This window comes from Myzus persicae, unplaced genomic scaffold (assembly GCF_001856785.1).
Source record: "Myzus persicae strain clone G006 unplaced genomic scaffold, MPER_G0061.0, whole genome shotgun sequence".
Lineage (NCBI taxonomy): Eukaryota > Metazoa > Arthropoda > Insecta > Hemiptera > Aphididae > Myzus > Myzus persicae.
The window spans coordinates 494,340-508,566 of NW_019101277.1; the positions used below are offsets into that span (position 1 = coordinate 494,340).

The 14,227-nt window shown below is 29.5% G+C and overlaps 2 protein-coding genes across 3 annotated transcripts in view; one reads left to right on the plus strand and one right to left on the minus strand.

The window, feature by feature from the left end:
* The window catches only part of LOC111028520 (protein unc-93 homolog A), a 35,091-nt gene extending 32,389 nt beyond the window's left edge, over positions 1 to 2,702 (minus strand). The window contains exon 1 of the mRNA XM_022307198.1: positions 2,230 to 2,702. Within this exon, the coding sequence (XP_022162890.1) occupies positions 2,230 to 2,466 (237 nt within the window). The 5' untranslated portion in view covers positions 2,467 to 2,702. The remainder of the gene's footprint in view (positions 1 to 2,229) is intronic.
* Positions 2,703 to 7,422: 4,720 nt separating this feature from the next.
* Positions 7,423 to 14,006, plus strand: LOC111028528 (acetyl-coenzyme A transporter 1-like). 2 transcript variants are annotated; one of them, XM_022307212.1, is made up of 10 exons: positions 7,423 to 7,628; positions 9,491 to 9,713; positions 9,784 to 9,910; positions 10,291 to 10,450; positions 10,511 to 10,665; positions 11,748 to 11,938; positions 12,182 to 12,366; positions 12,844 to 12,970; positions 13,131 to 13,346; positions 13,532 to 14,006. In XM_022307212.1, exons 2-10 carry the CDS (start codon positions 9,507 to 9,509, stop codon positions 13,745 to 13,747), a joined length of 1,584 nt encoding a protein of 527 aa, XP_022162904.1. In that variant the 5' UTR covers positions 7,423 to 7,628; positions 9,491 to 9,506; the 3' UTR covers positions 13,748 to 14,006. The 2 variants fall into 2 exon arrangements, with proteins under 2 accessions (XP_022162904.1, XP_022162905.1); XM_022307213.1 differs by lacking the exon at positions 7,423 to 7,628 and adding an exon at positions 7,647 to 7,911.
* Positions 14,007 to 14,227: the final 221 nt, after the last annotated feature.

Sequence of the window (14,227 nt, forward strand, 5' to 3'; positions counted from 1 at the left end):
ATGAACCAAGTTCAGTAAAAATTAATGCTGATGACTGAACTATTCTGGGCGACCGATGTTTTACACTTGTATACATAAAATAACTTTTTAGGTGAATTTGTTCTTTATTTCACTAGCATTTACATAAATTGTAACATTTAACTACAAAAAAATACAGTTTTTGAACACCAAACAATAAATTGTTTCAGTTTGGGTTTATTTATACACTATATAGTAAATTAAAGTGTAAATTTCTATACTTATATGCTACAAGCAAAACTTAGAAATGCCCGGGCAAAACACTAAGCGCCCAGGATACTTTAAGGTAAAACGTCATATCGTACCGTTAACTTAGATTGGAAAAATCCATAGGTTATAGCATCTATCCCTGTAATAAAAGTAGGTACTTACATCATAGTGCGACAGTTTTAATTTTATATTTCGTACAAAAATACTTTAAAACAAAAATACATTTAAACCATTGTCAAAAATTCACAAATAAAATGTATTAATATTATTTTAAATAATATCCATAAGTATAATATATGACTATATGAGAGATTGATAAAAATATTTTTAAAATCTATGGTAAAACTCAACGACATATTTACAATATCTTTCGTATGTAAGTATCTAGTATATTGTACATACTTAAACCACCGTTGTTTCATAAATAATTCTATAGAGAATCGACTATAACGATAATCGTTAAAATTTGTGTACATAATCCAAAGGTTTCTGCCCAGAGATATCTTTAATATAGTTTACAGCTCATCCGAAACCAAAGCTAATCAGCGAGGTCATACATAAATAAAATTTTAAAAGTAAAATCATGATCCATAAACGAAAAATCATGTACCTATACGAGTAAGCAATAGAATAAAATAAGTCCAAGAAACAATGCACAATACTCCACCTATTTTTTAGTTGTATATTATTTATTTAAATATATTTATAAATACTTGATAATTGACAAATCATTATTTTACTTATGATACTTCAAAAGTTTAATAGGATTAAATGATATCAATTGTATTATTGTGATGTAACGTTTCTAACAAAGCTGATTAAAATAATTTCAAACTATTCAAATGCAAAAATATACATAAATACATAATATATTAAATTATTTAATAATCCAAGTTAATTGGCAGATATTCTTAATTATAATATTTACATTAAACATAGCCGCTCAAAAAATGTTCATAATTGTTTATGTTTTCATTGACAACTTCCCAAATAGTCTGCTGTTTATATTTGAATGTGTTTAAAAATATAAATTGGTCATAATAATTACTTATGGATGCTAAAATGTTCAGAAAAATAATTCCTATGATAATCAAAAATGTTTATGTGAGTAAATTACCAATCAGCATAACATCGAAAGTGAACAGTGAACACTTTCGTAAAAGTTTAGTTTAACGCTGTTTATTATAACAAGCGAAAAAGAATGACATTATGACGATAGTTGACATAATCAGGCAATAGAGTTTGATTGAAAGTTTTCAAAAATAATGGCATTTTTCGAACATAAATGCTGTTTCTTTAAAAAAAGTACTTATGTAATATATATACATATAGGTAACGCCAAAAAATCGCTGTCGTAAGTATACAAGAACCTAAACAATTTGAACTTTTGTAAATGCAACGTAAATACAATAAATACTACTAAATACTACTATATACTACTAAAAATAAATATTTAAATAATCCGAACATAAACTAAAAACGAAAGTCTATAAATCCATTTTTAAATCCCTTCGGGCCTGAACTAATATAATTATCTTCGTTGGTGAAGAACACCACAATAGTGTATTATAAGCTGCAAAATAACACGGGTTATAGACTTACTGCATTTTGTACACAAAAATAGCGGGTAAACTATTTGTTTTAAATATTTATTTATTCCAAGTTCTATGTAAATCACCGAGTTTGTTTCAGGTAGGTTATTCATAGAAACGATGTTTTTTTTTCATTTATGACGATCGACACACACAGTTCAACAGTCACGTCGAACTGCAGTTGTCGCGAAGATGCGCACTATCGCAGCGGACGAAAATCGCATGGAAACATTCTATATACTTTCGGTCCGCGCGCACGCTAAAACATGTAAAGTACCCAAGTGCGGCGACAATGATCGAAGCCAATCCGTGTGATATATTCCGCGCTCATCATCACCGTTGACCGTCTTCGTCATCGTTTACCGTGATGTGCGTCAAATCAATCATTATCGCTATGTTATATACAAACCTCGTCGATCTGCATGTCGGCTTGCCGGTCGATGACGCCGTAAAAATTGTTGGTGCACAGGCTGTTGGTCTGCTGGAGTCGCCTGTGCGGCGCGCGGCTGGTGCCGGTGCCGCTGCCACCGCCGCGGTCTGGGCACGGCGACAACCTCGGGGCCGCGGGCACGCACACCGGTTGCTGCTGTTGCTGTTGTTTCTGTTGCTGTTTGCACAGCTCGTGCAGGTTGGGCAGCGAGCCCATCGCTGCCGGATATCACTCGGCGGCTGCGACGACGACGACGACAGCAGATTGATAATGCAGCGCGCGCGTGTGTGTATATGCAGTGTAGCGAATCGCGTACTGCGCGCGTGCACACGTATATCGTACTGCGCGAGTGTCGTGTATCGCGGCGGAGATAGCGGCGGCGCCACGCGTATAAACACACTATGCGACCGCCGCGGACACTCCGTGCGCCCGCGCGATATCGCGACGTCACGCTCTTATTTGCGCGCAAACGTGTCGCTATAACGACCGCGTAGGTACGCTCTTTTTTCTATGCGGTACACACGACGAAATCATAAGCGGCGGCGACCCGGACCGATGATGCGAGCGCGTGGCCCGCCCCGTGCTGGAGTGCTCATGCGTCGATCGATAGACGCCACGACGCGACCTCACGGGGAGGTCGCCGTCGTTGTTGTTGTCGTCGTCGTCGTCGTCGTCGCCGTCGTCGTCTTCGTCTACGGAGGTAGCCATCGCGGGTGTCGTTTCGCTACTCTTTGCAGCCTGTTGCGCCCGCTTTGTCATCATAACAAAATTATTATTGTTGTGATGAAGGTATTATTTGGACCTCGAGTCCCGAGTTTGAGAATGCCGAGCGTGCAACCAAGTGGTGCTTCAGAGTCGTCGGTGTATTGTACAGTGGACGTTTTCTTTATTTCCCGTGACTGACAGTTTTCTAAGAAAGAGAGAACATTACATAACATAGCTCCAATGAGTTGTTCGAAAATCGAATCTTGTACAGCTTCGAGAAATTTATCTCAAAAACCACAACTGTAATTGTTATAGAATTTACTCAAATTTGTAACCCCAATTTCAAAATGTTTACAATCTCCTGCCCCCAAATCACTTGTTAGAGCAATGTAGTATGCTACGCACAAAAATGATAATTTTAGTAACAGTGGAACGGTTTAAGTTTCGACAATTTATAACAAAGACAACAGAAAACACTCAGATTACCTTTTGCCGATTGACCGAAGTACCTTTGTTTAATGGCACCTACCTAGAGCATAATATGTTTTCCATAGACTAGTTATATATAAAAATCTATAAATTTAACATATATTTTATTAAAAGTATGAACGTTAACAACTAAATCAGTTACCAAACAGGTGGGAATCGGAGAGAGAAACTTGATGGGACTATAAACTAAGCCCCCCCCCCCCTCGAGCAAAACAAAGAAAATTTCAAATAGAGGTCCCCATTTCCTCCCAGGCACCTTACAGATATAAAGTGCCCAAATGCCCAAATGCCTAATAATTATTATGTGTACTTTTCATAAATTTCAACAGTACTTTATATGGTGAGAACTTTGGTGGTAAGCCCCTTTAATTAGATCCATTCAACAGGTAAATAATTTTAATATCGATATTTTTATTTGTAATTCCGTTATTTCTTTTAGTTTGTATCTTAATAATTTAATCACCTACAATATTGTACTTTTACGACAACCATTATGTACAAACATGTTTATGTTCCACATTTACCATTGTAATTGGACTCGCTCGTTAATTCATAATAAATAAATAAAATGTATCACAACAAAATTTTTTGTTTTAAAAATTAAATTTGTAGGTACCATTTGACAAATTTATCGTTAGATAACGTGGGTCGAAAGTCGATCATAAATTAACTCGCAGGATTTGTTTATTGGCCTAACCAACCTAATAACCAGGCCATAGTGCGTCGATGATATGAAGCCAACTCGATTACATGAGCCATGAGCCGGGCCACACGTTGTGGGAACCCGACTTAAGGTATATTACTAATATTTAGCTATAAATGTAGTTGATCAATTTTCCAAACTAATTAGGTTAATTAACTAGCAGTTCTTAAATACCCTAATTTTCATGCAACATAGTAAAATAAATTGTATTCATTGAATGAATTTATTTTAATCATTGACATTCAGTGCCACATGCAACTATGAACTTGAAGGCCAGTGTGCAAGGGTTTATTTTGAGGCCCCATTAATACTATTATTATTATTATTTCTAAAATATAAGGAAGTTAAAGTTACTTTATTACTTACTTAGTAATTACTTTTCATTAACCATGTGCAACAAATCAATATCAATGTTATTTACCACACTATTATAAAAAAACTGAAAAACTGAAAAAATAGGACATACAATTTCTTCTTTTAAAATGTGTTCCCTATACAGTGTTATTGCTATAAAAGTAACTCATTTTAATATTAGTAACTATTGCGGGAGGTTAATTTATTTTTGTCGAAAACAGCATTTATTATATTAATCAATATTTAACTATACTGATGTTATATTGTATATGAATATTATATTTTAATGAACTTTGTCAACATTTTAACTTCAAATGCTAGTAAAAAATCGTGCTTACTTAGGTATCTTCAATGCTGTTAACTTACTTTATAATATTATTTTTGTAATTCGTATAATAATGAATAAATAATAATTCAGATGTCACTGAAGTTGGAAACTGTAAACATAAAATAAAAATTTAACAGTCGTTATTGTTGTGCCCAAAATATTTTTAGATTTTAATTATAAAACAAGTTATGAGAATTTAAAAATGCAAAAACGGGGCCTGGTGTGGCGCAGTGGTTGGCCGAAGTCACTTATGGTCAATAAATTTTAAACAATTGATTTAACAGAAAACTGGAAATTAATGAAAAATCTTCAGCATGTTAGTACATGCTAAACACTAAAATATATCATGAATGAAAGTTCAGAAGACATTTTTCCTAATTTGAAAATAATCCTGAAAATGTACATGTGTAGGTACTTACTGTAACAAATTGTACTGTGGGTGAACATTCTTTTTCATTATTAAAAAGGGTTAAAATCAATATGAGATTTACAATTAAAGAGGACTATTAATTATAATTTAGATCATATACTAGTAACTATATGATCTAACTATCTAAGGTTTATAAGCAATAGCTTCATTTAAAATTGAAGCAAAACTTTTGAAATTTGGACATCATTATATATCATTTTGGGATTGCATTATTGCAAAAGCTAGATAAAAAGTGTTGAGCTGTAAATTTTTAATACTTGGTTCTCAAGTACCATCTCAAGTATTTCAAGTATTACCATAAAAATTAGAGATATTACTTACACATAGGACGTTTGGTCCCCCGGTATTTCAAATCACTAAATTGAAATAGCTTTTTTTTCTATTTGAAATTTCAATTTTTTTTAGAAAACGTAAAATCATATGTGAGAATAGCCACATTCGTAGAAGAAAATAATGAAATAAAAGCAAACATATTTAAATTCACAACAACCTTATATTTTTTAAGCCGTACACACCACAGTTGCCGTACGATTACAGATAGATCGAAAACATATCTTTATCGATGGATAATATTTATCTTAATATTAGATACTAGTAGTATGAGGTCTATGATTTTAATGAAAGGTCTTCTTATCGACTGATGATATTGCTAGACTATTATTTATTTGTCAGACTGTGGTAAAACATAGTTATTAGGACCAAACCATAAAATATGATATAAAATGTTATACACTTAATACTTATATCATCTATTTTTATATTATAAAGACTAAATAATAACCTAAAGTGTCTTATCTGGATAGGTAAGTACTAAACACTGCGCAATAATAGTTGGTCTATGTAATTGTGCTTAAGTACGTCAGTGAACTTACTGTGGAGTGTATATAACCACGAAAAGAGATGGAAATAAATTAGTGCACAACGATTATTTATACATTATAGGTAGGTACTATAAAAAAAAAAATATGTGAATATTGGTATCCGGTGGGTGTGTGTTCACAATGGGTTGTATATAATGGATCACTAACTACTGACGATGAAATAACTTTTGTTTTAAAATTTGAGGAGCATAATCTTAGATAGTACCGTGACACCGAGTACTGGCTTAATAAATACAAAAAAGCTAAATGTGTTATGAAGAATTATTGAAGAACACAACAAAACAAAATTATGATAAGCTACGTACCGTCTCTAATTTTCGAACTTAATGTGATCCTATTATCCAACGAAAGCAAACAATTAATTCCAAAGGAAGATTCGATGAAAACGAGTTTACGGAGTGTCTATAGAAATATGTGTCTTAAAATTGCAAAAATAGATGCTATTGTAATTTATATTGGAAGGAACGCAGTGAAGTACAGCCCGTGGAGAATTGAATTCAGAGCCATTTTTATTTCATGACAACAAAAATAATAATATTTGTATTATATTTTTTTCTTCAATAAAGTGCCACGGCGTTTTGTCTGAAACTTAAATTATTTACGTAGACGGAACATTCAAGTATTCAACTCATCCTCCTGAATTATACCAAGTATACAATATACATACTACTATAGGTGGAACTATAGGAGGGCTAAGCCACCCTAACTTATATTTTAGCCCCCCGTGTCATAATTATTAATTTCTATACTCCCACCAACGGTAACTACATTTGTAAATTTTAATTTAAAATATCGTTATATTTTTTTTAATAACATCTTTTGCTAAAAACAGAATCAGATTTTATATTACATTATTATATTGCCCTTCGATCGTCATAAGTACAACGGTTGTGTGCTTGTGTAGTTGTGTCTAACAGTTAGTATTCAGGTGAACATCGATATTATTGTTATTAAAATAAATTAGTCGAATTTGGTTTTCTCGAGTTTTCACTTGTTCAGGCTTTATTAACTATAAAATAAATAAAACTGAATTAAATTCAGATATGTTGGTCAGATAATCAATAATTAGAAAAATAGCGATTTAAATGTAGTGATTTAAAATACCGGGGAACCAAACGTCTTATTGATAAATAACATCATATTACTCCCGGGGGCCAAATGTCATATCTTAATAATTGACGGGGACGAAATGTCCATGGACTGGTTTTATTGACGGGGGCGAAACATCTGCGATTCGTCGTCTTGTCACAGTTATTCTGTAGTCTTGTTAATAATATGATATGATATAATATCATGATTCATGAGTTGTAGACTCGTAGTCACTCCGTCTTGTCTAAAATCTGGATGTCTATAATATATTATCATTTATCACAGATTAAATAACATTTTAATAAGTTTTATTAATTAATCTGTGATATTATATTAAATTAATTTACAACGTATGAGTTATGACTCGTGTTCCTTATTCTTGTTGACTTGTTATCGGTAGTAAGTTACGAGTTTGTAATATATTTTTATGTAATAGGTACCTAATTAATTCACAAATATTGTTATTCTCTTGGTAGTTATTACTTATTACTACCTACTTATTATGTTATTATCCATAGACAATCGTTTAAACTCGGAATGTTATAATGTTATGTAACATTTAAATCCAAATTACTTTCCTAAGTAAATGGTTAGAAATCTGTTTATACTGAATAGATACCTAATAATTATATATTATTTCAACTGTACCTAAATAAATAGTCTTTTTGCTTAAAAAGTTTATGTAAGTATTAATATTTTTATTGAATTGATTTCTTTTTCTTAATGTTTACCATTGAAACCCGCCAAACAAATTCTCTATTTATTTTTGTTGATTGCTGCTATACTCCACTGCGAATCAGATTCCACCCTTTTCAAATTGTGTTTAATATATTGTTCCTATCGTAGCTGTGTTTTCCTAAAGGTCGCTTTCTGCTACATTATTCCTTAATGGTGGTCGTTACTTGTTACTAAAGATCTTAGTTTCCTCCTCGCATGTCCTTCCCAATTCAGTCTTCTTTTTGCAATTTATTTTAAAATATTTAGTCTTTTGAAGAGTTTATTAAATTCTTCATTATTCCTTTTTCTCTGTACTCCAGTCTGAATGTTGACATAGCAGCCATTTATTCTTCTCAAAATGTGCCTTTCAGATACAGTTAATCCTAATTCCTCCACTTTTTTTAAGTGTATGTCTCTGAGCGACTTGTACATTTAAAACAATTTGACATTTCAACGTTGTATACATCTCTGTATTTTCATTTTTCAAGTTTTTTGTAATTTATCTAGAGCTTGGTATTTTTCAAAGTCTAAAGTAACACTTATTACTCTTTTGTATTGTTGTATTAATTTCCATTTTTAGATCATTGTCTTGTGTTAAAAAATAAAAGATGACCCTAATACATGAAATAGGTACATCACATTTTTAAATATACTACATAATATCCGTTATATTATGTTAAAATATTTTTTGACATAATATAGCCCACCGTTATATCTCTGCCTGGGTATTTCCCAATACTGCTAAGTCATCTTCGTAGGCTATAAGGTTTAGCTTTAAATTACCTAATGTTATTCCTCCATTTGTTTTCATTTCTCTAATAACATTTTCAAATACTACATTGAATGGCAATGGTGAGAGTAGTGTATCTCTTTGTCTCAGGCCTGTTGTTCTGCGCTCACCTTTATTCTCACATCTGTGTTTATGAGGCTAGCTATTGAATTAATATAGACTCCTAAAATCGGTGTTGTAACAAAAGGGGAGCTACAGCCCCCCCTTCCAAAAAAGGAAAATAAAAAATTATTTCTATGAAAGTTACTGCAAATACAAATTTGTATAGCCTTACCGGAACCACAACCTAAAATTAAATCTCTCAATATACTAAACTTATTTGAGATCCTAGTTATACCAACTATATTTCAACACATTATCAGCACCATTTAAAAAAAAATCTTGGTTACGCAGAAGAGAAATCAATCTAAATGAATAATAGTCCTAACAAATTTTAGAGTACCTATTCAACTTCAATTTCCCACTTCCCAGATATTAAAAATATTGTTATTTGTATATTATAGCTAGGCAATAATATTGCTATTATATTGTAACAGTGCTATTTAGAACAGAGACATGCATGATATTTTTCTAAATATTTGTTCACTTTAATAATTAAATACCTACCCGCAAATCCAACAATATCCAAATTTCACAAACTTATTTCTTTAAATGTTTTTATATTTTAATTGTATCTATTTTATTATTAATACTATTTTATAATTTAACCATAAGTTTAGGTATTTATTAATAGAATTTTTTTTTTCATGTCTAGTTACCTATAACTGAATATGTTGACAACAACAAAAACTAAATATGAACCCGAAAGGACTGAATTGACTAATGAGTCAGTTTTAATCAAGCCCAATTTGAAAGGTGATTGGTTAAACTTTTTTATGTTACTTTTACTTTATACAATGCAAGGCTTGCCTTTGGGCTTATCTTCAGCTATTCCGATACTTTTACAAAGCAAGAAAGATACATCGTACCAAGACCAAGTAAATTAAAAATAATATTCATATTATTTAATTGTGTACTTCACCATTAACAAGTTTTTTTTGGCTGCAGGCTTTATTTAGTTTAGTAATATGGCCATTTAGTTTGAAACTCTTATGGGCTCCGTTATTGGATTCACTATATGTACAAAAGATTGGAAAGCGAAAATCTTGGCTCATACCTGTTCAATATTTAATTGGTAGGTAATAAACAGTACCAGTGATTCTTTTATCATTAATCAATTATTATTTCCAAATGTATGGTTAGTATTTTTAAAAAAAATGTGTATTAAGTTATTGTTAAAAAACAACATTTTTTAAAAATATGCTTTGGGATATGAAATTAAAATTGTATGTTGTCATTCAAAAAAGTAAAAACTTAAAAATTTATATTTTAATGACTAAACACCATGAACATTTATACTCCTTTGAAATCATGAGTGCACATTGATAAAAGAATAACCCAGTATATTATTATTCATAATATTTATCATCACTTATTTAATTAACTACACTATTATTTATTAAGTGCAAAGGTTTTTGAAATATATTTTTTACTTTTATTATTTATGTTTAATAGGAATAATATTACTTTATATGGGTAACAGAATTGATATCTTGTTACCTGAAAAAGGAAAACCAAACGTTATGGTACTAGTATATCTCTTCTTCATTACAAACTTCTTATCTGCCACTCAGGATATAGCTGTTGATGGTTGGGCTTTGACAATGTTGAAAAAGTAAGTTTTATTATTTTGAATTTTGAATTAAAGAGGATAGTTAATTATAATTATATACAGGAATAATGTAGGCTATGCATCTACATGCAATACATCTGGTCAAATAATAGGCGTGATGATTGGTTCTGTATTTGCCATCTTATTTACATCTGAAGACTTTAGCAATAAATACTTACGAATTACAACTGGTGTAGAAGGGATTGTGTCTATGAAAAGTAAGCATTTACATACATCATTAGTGCAAAAACCATATTAGTAGTTACAATAATAGTGAATAGAGATATTTAAAACATTAAAAAATGTTGAGCTTTAGTTTTTCATTGTTTTTAAAAGGAATAAAAATAATTCAAATGTATGATTCTTACAGCTGTATCAATTTCATCTACAAAGAATGTAAGACTGCCATAATGTATAATTAAATAAAATGTGAAAAAGCACACTAAGTACAGAGACTAATTCTTGAAAACTTTTCTACGCTTTTTTCACCTTGGTAATTGGTGCACAATGATGTTGAACTATTAACATTATTTATATATTTAAATGCATTTAAAATTGTAAAAAATCAGAGGTCAGTTAAATCTACTACTAGTAGAAATAACCACTAAGTTATATGTAAATTTTTAAAGTGCTTTTTAGCACAAGTGTACCCAGATATGGTTGGCAGGTTAATCATAGATAATATAGATTATTTATATTTAAACTTAAGTTCTATTCCAACAAATAACAACTATTCTGGAAAAGAGCTGAGGACCTTATTTTTATTTTAACCATTTACTATCAAATACACAAATTACCTCTTAAAAAAATTATTTTAAATAGTATTTACATTTTTATTACATGTATAGTGTATGTCTTAAATATATAATACACAATATAAAAGTTCACAAAGATTGATTTTAATACAATATTTTGTTTTGGCTTATGGATTCTAAAATGTTCAATCTTTTTTAAAAAATTCCATAACATTATACTTACTATTTTGTTTACTTATAAGCACAAGTGTAAATACAGAGTTATCGAAGTAGACAATTGAATAACCTTGATTATCCTGTGTTTATAAACAATAGAATATTTTAGAATCAACCCTATATTTAAATTTTAAATCCATAAACCTTAACAACATTTTTATATTGTGTCATTGTAGCTTTTTCCATAAATCTATTTTAAGTAGTTGTTTTTTTTTACTAAATTTCGATGAAAAATTGTTTTTGAACATAAATATCTAATATTTAATTGTTAGGTAAGTCTATACTCTATATTATATCTATACTTATTGTGTACTTTTAAATTTGTATAGCCTTGTTGTATATTTGGGGTATTCTATTTATATTGATAACAACAATGATTGCTATATTCAAAAAAGAAAAAGATAATACACAAGAAGATGGCTATGTAAAGCTCAATATCTCTAAAACCTATTCACTATTATGGGATATTATGAAGCTTCCCAGTATACGGATATTGGCAATAGCTTTATTGACGGCAAGGGTAAATATAGTCAAAGCAAATTTAAAACTTTTTACCCACTTCTAGAAAGTATAAAAATATTATGCATTGTTTAAACATTTAGCTTATATATTAAATTAATTTTTACTAAGTATTATATTCCAACAATTATTATTAATATAATAATGATGTTATAGTCTTATGACAATGTCATAAATACACAATAACAATTGTATTTGATTGTAGAATATTATCAATTTTAATTAATAACATTTTATGATAAAGATTGGATTTGCTGCAACAGACAGTATATCAACTTTAAAACTTATTGATGCTGGTGTATCGAAAGATGACATCATGGTTATTAACACTGCAATGTATGTCGTAAAAATGATTATACCTTTAATTATAGCAAAGTACACTTCAGGACCAAAACCATTAAGCTTATATCTAAAAGTAACACCCATCAGGTAAATAAATAAATTTTGCCATAAATTATTTTCTATAGAATCAATTAATATAGTCCATATTGGACATAAATTATCATTTCAATATTTGTCACATTTTCATTACTTCTATAATTTAATCAATTTATTATAAATTAAAATTAATCAAATAAGTTAGAAATCAGAAAAAAATAACATTACTTCAATAAATTCAAAAAAAAAAGAGATACTTCCTATTAATTAATAATAGTAGCTAAATTAATGATTGCATTAATATTTTTTCATTTATAGATCATCAATCTACAATACATAAAAGTACATAATAAACAAATGTATTATTTCTTTATGTTCAGTAGGGAATTCATAAGAATAACATTCTGAACAATAAAACTAAAAAAATTTAAATTTTATTATTCTTAGATTAAATCCAATCCCTTGTCTGGAAAATGTTTAATGTGTTACTCTTTACAATTCAAACATTCTTATAAATTTATATTTCAGATTACTTTGGAACATTGTATTTATTGTATTAGTATACTATACACCAAAAATTATAAATATTAATGGCGTGGTAAATATTCCAAAATATTACTATGCAATCTTGATTTTTATATTATCAGTACAAGAAGTAAGTCGATTGCATTTAGAATTAATACTTAAAATAAACTTTACCCTATTTTAAGGGGAGGCATTGATTAACAATTATTACAAGACTTATAATTTAATACATTTATATATTACTAAAATAAATTACAAAAACTAACAAAATGCATCTATCCTTTTTGTAGGTCCTTTCATACATGATGTTTGTGGCTATATTAGCCTTTTTCTCTCGGATAAGTGATCCTCGTTTTGGTGGTACTTACATGACATTGTTAAATACACTTTCAAATTTAGGATTTGTATGGTCATCTACTGTAGCACTTCAATTGGTTGATTTGTTAACATCGAAAGAATGCTCATTCGACGCCATAAATAATTGTTCTACATTAGATCTTCAAAATGTAAGACTTGATCAATTAAATCTACTCTAGATTATTAATTAGGTATATTATAAAAGGAAAAATCAGACTGATGTGTTGAATCTTTCTTTTTTTTTTAATAATTTTAAGTTGAAGTTTTGATTATACTTAAGAATTGAATCATTTTTTTAATTTAATTTTAATCTTTTTAAATTTAATTTTTTTAGGTTTGTAAATCTAATGAAGGAAATTGCATTGTTACAATTAATGGCTATTACATTGAAATTATTCCATGCACAATTATTGGAATTGCTTGGTACATTTATTTTAGAAATATCTTAAAAAATCTTCAAATAAGAAGTCCTTCTCATTGGTTGGTAAATGTAAAGAAACCAGTAACAGAAAATATTGAAGAGTCATACCCTTTGGCTGTAACAGCGTAATGTTATTGTGTATTTAGTTATCCATTTAATCAAATAACCTAACTTCACTATTACATGTAATGACATATACCATCTGATTTTACCAGTTCCATTGATATTGGGAGTATTCATACAACTTGATATTTATTTGTATCATTTATTAATCATGATGTAGGTATATGAATATATAATAATAGTAAATTAGAACCAATTTACACTGTAAAGTATGTATGACTAATAATAAATTATGCTATCTTTGATAGTATTCTCTTTAATATTATATTAAACAATTAATAATCGATCATATAATATCTACCTACATCTTTAACTTATATTAAAAGATCATATTATTATTCAGTAAGAGTTTGTATTTTAAAAACACTAAAATCTAAAAAGAAGTCCTCGCCATTATGATTGAATCTATAAAAATGTTTCTTCGTTCTTAATTGATCATTGGAAAACCTCAAGTGTTGAACTATTTCAAAAATATTTTAATATCAT

Excerpts from the sequence above, each read along its gene's own strand:
- LOC111028528 (XM_022307212.1), top strand. The coding sequence starts at position 9,507 with ATGTTGACAACAACAAAAACTAAATATGAACCCGAAAGGACTGAATTG. Across the intron at positions 10,666-11,747 it reads AGGGATTGTGTCTATGAAAA|CCTTGTTGTATATTTGGGGT; the intron begins GTAAGCATTTAC and ends AAATTTGTATAG. Across the intron at positions 11,939-12,181 it reads TAGCTTTATTGACGGCAAGG|ATTGGATTTGCTGCAACAGA; the intron begins GTAAATATAGTC and ends TTTATGATAAAG.